Raw genomic sequence first — 9,060 nt, 5'->3', positions numbered from 1 at the left:
TCCAGCCAGCATTAAACTTTTACATCAACGCTGATGAAATGTGGGACAAAAAATGTGTAACTCTTGTGTTACTGTTGCACCCTTGTTTTTGTTTTTCCCTTCAAAAGCATTTTAGTTTATACGTAATTTAGGTTAATGAATGCTAAAATCATTTTAAACCCTATTCAGGACTTTTGGGGTCTTTTGGCCATTTGGTTTAGGTGACACGTATTGTTTTTTATTTTTGAAGATTCATACATTTGCAACCAAAAATATGTCAACTTATCAGAAAATGTATTTAACATAGTATAAAAGTCTATAATGCATACCAACAAATATTTTGCACATATTCTTTCTGGACCCCGAAAGACATCAAAGTCCTGAATAGGGTTAAGAAAAGCAATGGGAAGAGTTTTTTAAATTTCTTGTGCTTTATTCCATTAAACAATGACATTCCACTTAGTCTCGCTAAATCTTGTTCTGGCTGCAACTCATTATCATTCTGCTGTGGGGGGAAAACACTCTGACTTGTTTGTATTTCTTTAGTCACAAAGGTACCGGGTGGAGTTTAGCGAAGGATGCAGCAACAATGTCCCCTCGACGTATTGACTTATTGTTTTGGTCGAACCTTTGCATGCAGTGAGGTGTGACCTATCATTACAATCATAATACACTGATTATACTGTCTCGAGGTTGCTGTGAATAGCAAAATAGATTTTCAAAGCAGTAGCATGTAAGTAGTGGACTGGGAGGAGAAAGCCGTGTGAAATGGAACGACTAATGACAGACGTGTACCCACAATCTACAGACTGCTTTCGATTTAAGAAAAGTCTCTCTCCTGTCTATCAAAGTTGTATATTTCAAAGATACTACACCTGTGCTTTCTCTAGAATGTGCAGATCTACAAATGCCTCCCACCTCCCTGCAGCTCAAGCACACCAGCTCACCTATGCTCAAACACTGGAAAACTACTTTACGCTACACAATTGCAAGTAACACTGAAGTAATTCAGCCATACACGTTCAACCTGGAATCTGATTCTGAAGAAGAATAATGATACAGAAAGCCCCAACCTGACAGTCGACAGGATTGGTTCTTTAGGTTTGTTACATGTGAAACCTCAGGAGTCTGAATCCGCGTTTCTGAGACTATCGGTGAACTACAGTTTCAAGGTGGACATGCTCATTGCCGGCAGTCGCGGCCTTGACTGCTCATTATGCTCATGAAAAAAACATCATGTGGGCATGTTGACAAGGTAAAAACATGAATTTCACTGTACTGGGTTTAAAACACGAGTTCTGCAGTTCAGATGTAAATGTAGTTTGTTCAATACTTCAACCAAGTCAAAATAATAAAACCTAAACAGCAAATCCACATGAAGAGGCAGCGCTAAAATGTCCATGTGCCGTAAAACCAATATTTAAGTTGCTGTTTACTTTAAGAATGTCTGTTGATAATTCACAAACTGAAGGCTAAAGATTTTTCCTCAGCTCCGGCTAGTCGGCTCTGCCTCTGATCCAATCATTTGTAGGTAAAGAGCAGCCTCTAGTGGCTAAAATCAGAGAAGCCGCCTATGAATTACGTCACTGCCAAAGCCAGTGCAGAGCAGCTTCAGACTGTGGCACGAAATTAAAGTTGAATAAAAATGGAAGCAACATAAAAGCCGAGACAGCATTTTCAAACATATGCTGCCACCATATGGCTCGACAAAGCTCGGCACCGGTACGCCACAAATAAACAGACGCGTGCACACAAAAGGTACAAAAGTGGCAGGATGTTGCACATTGTAGCAAGCCGTTAGCAATATCCAGCGCTGTCTCAGGTGATGATGGCCATGTTTCAACAGCAATAAAATACAAATCTGGTCAAGCAGTTCTCTTGCATCTTGCAGCATGGCAGCTGGACCAGGCTCGACATGTCGTTTTATTAGCATACATCAGAATATATTTTGCCTTTTAAAAGGACAGTTATGGTTTGATAACTATTTCCGACGTCGTATTTGTGCCTCCAAAGCTGTGATGACCTAAACCAATCTCTATGTGGGTTCTTGGATGAAGAGCAAAGTCAGAATCTGAGTTGGCATCTGGGCTGGAGTCCATCTCTATTTAGCACATCCCCCTCAGTTTTTTCACCCTTTGCTCCTGGCCAACAGGCAGAGACCATCAACTTAACAACAGAGCCCAAACATACAAACGTCCTGCAGAAATGCCTTTGAGCATGTCCAGAGCCTGCACTCCGATCCGCCTGGGAAGTTTATAGTTCTGTCAGAGACGAGCTCGTCTCATCCTTATGCTGATATTGCTCTAATGTGGTTTCTTCTGGTAGGTGGTCGAGGAGAAGGTAAATACTGTTTAATGTTGATTTCTCTGGCAACGTCTCCCTGTGTGGAGCTTTGAGTTTAGAGGCGCAAACAACACTGAGGCTGCAGATGATCTGGTGAATGATAATGTCTGACCTATTTTCTGCATTTACATAATAATAATTAACATCTTCTATATCATGCTATATTATTAGCAGGCCTTAAACCAGAACTCTAACTTGTGCCCATCTAATTCATAAATAGTTATAAAATTGATAAAAGATTTTCTTTTGCTTTGCCTTAAACAAAATGTTAAAAAGCCCCAAAAATGATATCACGACAAAAATTCTTCTTTACAGTTAACCTTAAAAGACGTGCAGGTTCTGTTGGGTCCTGAGCTATAAGTAGTAGCGTAATATGAACAGTAAAACTCAGAGGAGCAATTGTTGCACACAGATCATCACAAATTGCATAGTCAGGATGATTAGAGAACAAAGTAATGCTTTATTTTACAGCCTGGTATTACACATACAGTACTAATATAGAAATCTCTAAGAAGACATGAGTCATCAGGTACCTGTCATTGCAAAGTTTGCGTTTTGGAGGCTGTAAAATTAAGCTTTCGTACTTTAGTGTCATTGCAAATGTAGAGTCAGACATTGTAGACAACACTACATCAAAATTAAACATACTTCTCATCAGTGAATTGTAGACATTTTGTTAAGTTTTCTTTTCCTCCCTCCCCCGTCCCCCCCGGACAAGAAACGAAACATGAAAAACACATACATTTTGAATGTAGATTTTCCCTCATGGGTAAATTAAATTTATTTTTAAAATTTGTCAAATGTACATAAATTATATTTAATGCATCAAAAACCAAATGAGCAAATCAAATACCCTCTTAAAAAAAAAAAAGAAAACAAAAAAAGAGGCAACATAAGAGAGAACGACATTCTTTGTTGAGATCATTTTAAACAAGTATTGGTCAGGCATTTCATTAACCTGGGAAAGCAAAGTGCTACACACAACAACCACTGAAGACAGTTCACCATACACCTTAATGAGGATTGGACTGAAGCACCTTTTCTTAGCTTAAAGCTAAAATGGAGATTTCACTGTTTTTTTTTTTTTTTTTTTTTTGTTTCTTTTGTTTTCCTTTTCACAAAAACTCCATTGTATGTGTACAGTCTACCTTCAACAAACCACAAGCCAAGTTTACCCTTTTCCTTGAGAGGGGCACTCTTGCAGTGACAATGTTCTGTTTCAAGTTAAAGTACATGAGTGAACTGCTTGACCCAACAGGCTGCTAAGACCTTGGTTTACTATATATATTTTTTTTTTCTCCAGGATGGAGCTTCGAGTGCAAATAAAGGCGTACAACTCCTTCATGAGAAATAAACATGGAATTCAGCCACATGCTTTCAAATAGTAATCATATATTTAATTGATATACATATATTGCCACCATTGGCACATACGATATTGCACACAGTGATGAAATGTTGCACAGAAAAAAAATAGATATATTTTTTTGTGGGCGAAAAACATTCCAAAATTACAAATAATGTGGAATAACGCTGAAAAGGTAAAACTACATAAAACAAACGAAACAAAAAAAAAAAAACAAAAAAAAAACAAAACAAGACATGCTTGCTACTCCCCATTAATTGAGCGACTTACAACTTACACATAACTATCCAAGCCATAGAACAAGCATTTCAAGGGGGGTGGGGGATGGGGGGGGGCTCGACCAACAACAATTTCTATCATTTCAGGCCCCAACTGATGTTCCCAATCAGCCCCTGCTCTCCCTGCTAATGCGCTTGGCTAGTGAAGAGCCGACTCTTCTGCATCATCTTGCATCTAGGTGACCACCCCCTTCCATGTTTACATGTAGGCCGATACCTGGATGGCTGGGGAATGGGGATGGCATTGAAGTTAGGAAAGAAGGAAGGAAGCAGAAAAAAGTTAAGAATTCTGCTCCTATTTATTTCTTTTTTTTTTTTTTAAAGGGTTTGTAACCAAACCCTTTTAGCACCACGAGTCGTGCGCTAGCACACGAGGGGGGCTGAGACACAAAAATGGAAGAAAGAAAGAGGAAACAATAACAGAAAGAAGCCAAACTGCGATCCAAAGCACCAGGCCAGCGTGTAAGCATGCGGAGTGTGTAAGGCACCAGGTTGTTTATATGCTGAAGAGGATGCTCCCAATCAGGTATCTTTTAGGCTATACCAGAGGCTCCAAAAATAGGTGGTCAAGGACAGTCTAGTTTGCTGGTTTCCAGTCAATCTAAACATGGGAGCAATCATTTAATTCAATGCTGAGGTAAATCTGACATTATCTGATTGTTGCCAGTTTCTCTGGAGATTACTGACAGAGTTTATAAAACTGCTATCACACATCTATGAGATGCGACTGAACTGGATTAGAACCAGTTGTTTTCCGTGTGGCAGCCCAAATATTTACAATTAGACCAAAACAGAATCTCATCACCCCCAGGTAGATATTTGGGCTTACAATTCTTACGTAGAGCTATGAGTATGTATCCAAAGTAGCTCCACTGAACGTCACACCTTCAGATCTTAAACTTGCAGGGATGGGCACATCCACTGACACACTGCAGACTCACCAACAGGTGAGCTGACCTCTCTTCACCCCGGCTAAGCCAGGCGTGCTCCTCCATGGCCCTCCTCAGAGTGCGATGGTGATATTTTGATTACTGTTCACAAGGTCGCTCCTTTTACAATCACGCTTTGAAACAACTTCCACTATAACTACACCAAGCCTTTGGATGGAAATCACTCAAATTTGAGATTCGTACAATATAGGCAGATAAAGATACATATGGAAGGGTCCTTGAGCCAATATTTTGGGAGACCAACGAAATCTATCTTAGTGCAGATTAACATGCAGCAACAGCACTCCTTGGCACCATTTAGACTAAACAAGATCACAACATGTTGCTGTTTCAGATAAACTAACCAATAATGCTCCTCTGAATTTGACTATGCCAATCAACACAGTATGTGTAGGGTGTTTGTCTCTTTAAAGAATCTGCAATTCAGGCCATTTGCTACATGTTGTCACTGCATTTCCTCTATCAAATACACATTTAGTACCTTTAAAATGAACACATTGCATTAACAACGAGACACAAAGGTAGTCTATAATATATCCATCTGCATGGCAACAATTTCAACTGAAACAAAAATTACAATATTAATATTTCTTTGAATGCCTCTGGCAAATGTCTTCATATCAAGATCCATTGGCCAGTTCAATATATTTGATTTATATGCAATGCATATTGCACAACAAATAGAGCACTTATTTCATTTCATGAAAATGCCTATATGTTCCTTTTTATACTGCATGACATCTAACCAGTTTCCGAAGCAGGCCTAGCCCTCATATGATTTTATGTGTAAACACATCTCTACTCACAGGTAAAGGTAAATAGGATGGCAAGTACATGTGACAACCTTTTACAAAGTTTTTGAATTTTGGTTTAAAAATTAAAATATCTGATTTGTGCTGAAGTCATTAGCTCACATGAAAAGGAAACTTTTTTTTTTCCTCTTAACTCGGCAATAATTCCATTTGAACATTGCAAACACTTTTTTTTCATTTTTTTTTTACAATAGCTTTAACTGGTACAAAAGTTTTCTGTTAATAAGGGAAATAAACACTCAGTTCAATATTGTTTGTCAAGTAGGAAACAATGTTCAAATATAATGTTATTACTTTGTTTAGCAGCCTGTTACTGTATTAATGGTGGATAAGTGGGGTAACATCCAGCGATGAGTGACAACATGTCATAACTGTCAGGTTGTGGAGGTTTCTTATATTGTGGGTGATGCTCCCTTGGAGTTAAACCATTACAGTTAAATCTTTAGATTTCTTTCTTTATACAGTAGAGTTTTTAATTATAATTCTCTTGTTATTTTCATTACTCTTGCATGTTTTTTTGCTCTCTCTATATCAATCCTCGTCTCCATCGTCCGCCTGCATCTCCTCTTGTTGCTGCAGCTCGCATGCCCTTTTCTCCCGCTGTTTCTCCTGGATCTTCTTCATCTCCTCGGCATATTTACAGAAAGTATTCCCAAATTTGGACCACACTTTGTAGGGCACCGTAATTGAGTTGCGGTACGTTGGCTTCACCTCGCTTACCCTCATAAACACACCGTACTTATTGGATCCGACGTCGAAGAAAAACCGTTTGTTGTCCACAGTCAATGATGACCCTTCGGGCAACTCTGCAGGTTCATCCTCTACACCATAATCGTCAATAAGTTTAGCCAAAGCGTCACGAAACTCAATAAGTCCCTGGGCAGGCAGAGCAATCGTCTGGCCTTGCGTGGATCCCAAACCGGGCCCCCGGTTAACGGTCTGTCGAATCCTCAGAAACCGTCCCCTCTGGTTCTCTTTCAGATCCATGTAGTATTTCCGATTCTCTCGGACCAAGAACTCGCTTTTGAGCGCTCGCCTCGGCTCGTCTTGTACCAGCCCCGGGTTGCTCGGACCCAGCTGGGCATAATGTTCGATGAAGTCCCCCAAGTAGTCACGGAACTCGACCGCCACGGACATGGAGAGAGTGAGGCGGCTCTTGTTTCCACCGGCCCCGACTTCTGCTATCTTTAAGAAGCGGCCTTTCGCGTTCTGCTTAACGTCCAAATAGAAGCGTTTGTTTTGGATGTCAACCCTCTTCGACGCCAGCTCTTGCGTCTCATGCTGGAGCCCGGAAGCCGAGCCCGCCCCTCCTGTCGCTAGGTGCATGGAACCGAAGCCTGGGCCCGTCGCTGCTCCTCCCTGCTCACTTCCACTGTCTCTGTCCGCCATGATGCTGCCTGCCTGCCTTCTCCCTCTGTCTGCTGCAAAGCCACGGCCAGCCACAGCCAACGCCGGAACTCTCGCGAGATCTGCACAGAAGAGGTATAGGAAGGCGAGGAGAGAGGGGAGCGTTAATGCAGAGCGGAGACTTGCTGCTGCGTTTTTGTCTCCCGCAACCTGGACCATCGGTGTTATGAGCCGTCGCACCGAAAACGAAACTCAAGTGTTGTTCAGAAGAAACGTATCATCTGCAGTGTGATAAGGTTTCGATTCGTCAGAACAGCATCTGAAAAATCTGGTACTTTCACCACATGGAAAGACCCTTGTTTGCCTTCAGTTTTAAAATGAGAGGAGAAAATCCTTCAAATTCCCCCTCTGAATAACCCACTGGTTTCACACTATACTTGTCCCCACGCACGGGTAATGTGCTCGCAATTTTACAAACTTGACCTGCGTATTTAACCTACTGCTTTACAGTTTTTTCTTCTTCTTCTACGAATCAAACATTGGGACAAATTCATTGATTTGCAAGTCATAAGAAAACTCTCAAAGGAAACTGCTCTTCAAGTCGTATTCTCTCATTTTTGTGGCCCCTAAAATTATCATCAGGCCTCACCATTACCAAATTATATATATATTTAATATTTAACACTACTTGCAAATAAATAATAACAAGAATGGCGCACATAAATGACCGCGTTTGCGCTCCGACAGTCCTGTACAATCAGAACCAAAAGATCCACAACAGAACCGGGTTCAAATACTTGAACCTGGATCAACTTGAAGGCGGTAAATAACTTAGGCCTAAAGTGACAAGACACAGCGTTATAATCAATTTCAAATATTTATTTACAAACCACGCGACTCAGGAAACACACTGGATTTATTTTTTAAACATTACGCAACATTATAGTTTCTTTTCTGGTAGCTCTAGTGCAAGTTTTCTTTCCCAATTGAATGCAGTCTTCAAAGCAAAGGGCAGATACAACTAGTGTTACATTAATTATCTAACGGTCTGTTAAACAGGGATGGACCCAACAACACAGTCTAATCTGGTGTCATGACAGCAGAGCTTCCCTATTCAGTTGCATACTTACCTCTGGTTGGATGAAAAGAGACACAAAGATCCACCTTGTGAGATATTCTCACTCGTTTTACGCTTCCAGGATCTTGGGCTGTTCTCAACTTGAAGTCGTTTGAAAATTGTCCAAACAGGTAGAGATGTGTATATAAATATATATATAAAAAATTTATTAAAAAAAAAAAATCCAATCACTCCATCCACATGCTCAATATGTCGAAGGCACAGAGACACGTTTGCGCCAGATGATACGTTACAGCTGAGCGTAAAAGCGCAGAATCGTGCGCCTGCAGCCTCCGACCGCATTCCAGAAATAATGGTATTTTTTTTTTTAATCTTTGACCTTGCGGTGATTATAGGTCAAGTCATTCTGACTTGTTTATTCATGACCTTAAGATTAAATGTAACCTCCCGCATGTGTCCAAGCTCGGTCGGTCGCAGCTCATAGGCCCACCTGTTCAATATGTAATACAGGCCTCCTCCTCAAGTGCTCAGCCGCACATTGTCATCCGTTAACAGTATCAAAGCTGTTATCTTTCTACAGTAGGAGACAGTAGACTGGTTGTGTTATTATTTTGCACATTTTGTCTGTTTGTCAAAAGCAGGAAATATCACTTTATTTAAAAAAAACCAAAAAAGAACAAGGCAGGTCTACACATGTGAAAGCTGCTCCTTTCAGAACATACTGTACATACTGTAGTTCAAATCCAAGCTTATAAAAAAATGCTAAACATCTCTCATGTGGAATTTTGAGAAATTCTGAATTTTATTGTTAATTTTGTCCCATTGTCCCATTCCAGGAAAAAAAAAAATCTCTCTCTCTCTCTCTCTCTCTCTCTCTCTCTCTCTCTCTCTCTCTATATATATATAT

At 40.3% G+C, this 9,060-nt stretch overlaps 1 protein-coding gene across 1 annotated transcript in view; it reads right to left on the bottom strand.

Moving 5' to 3' along the window:
• Nucleotides 1-2,762: 2,762 nt before the first annotated feature.
• The window catches only part of puraa (purine-rich element binding protein Aa), a 9,307-nt gene continuing 3,009 nt past the window's right edge, over nt 2,763-9,060 (bottom strand). Inside the window, exon 2 of the mRNA XM_008281076.1 lies at nt 2,763-7,197. Within this exon, the coding sequence (XP_008279298.1) occupies nt 6,260-7,117 (858 nt within the window). The 5' untranslated portion in view covers nt 7,118-7,197 and the 3' untranslated portion in view covers nt 2,763-6,259. The remainder of the gene's footprint in view (nt 7,198-9,060) is intronic.

This window comes from Stegastes partitus, unplaced genomic scaffold (genome assembly GCF_000690725.1).
Source record: "Stegastes partitus isolate 25-593 unplaced genomic scaffold, Stegastes_partitus-1.0.2 Scaffold221, whole genome shotgun sequence".
Classification (NCBI taxonomy): domain Eukaryota; kingdom Metazoa; phylum Chordata; class Actinopteri; family Pomacentridae; genus Stegastes; species Stegastes partitus.
This window is presented reverse-complemented; position numbering and strand designations above follow the sequence as displayed.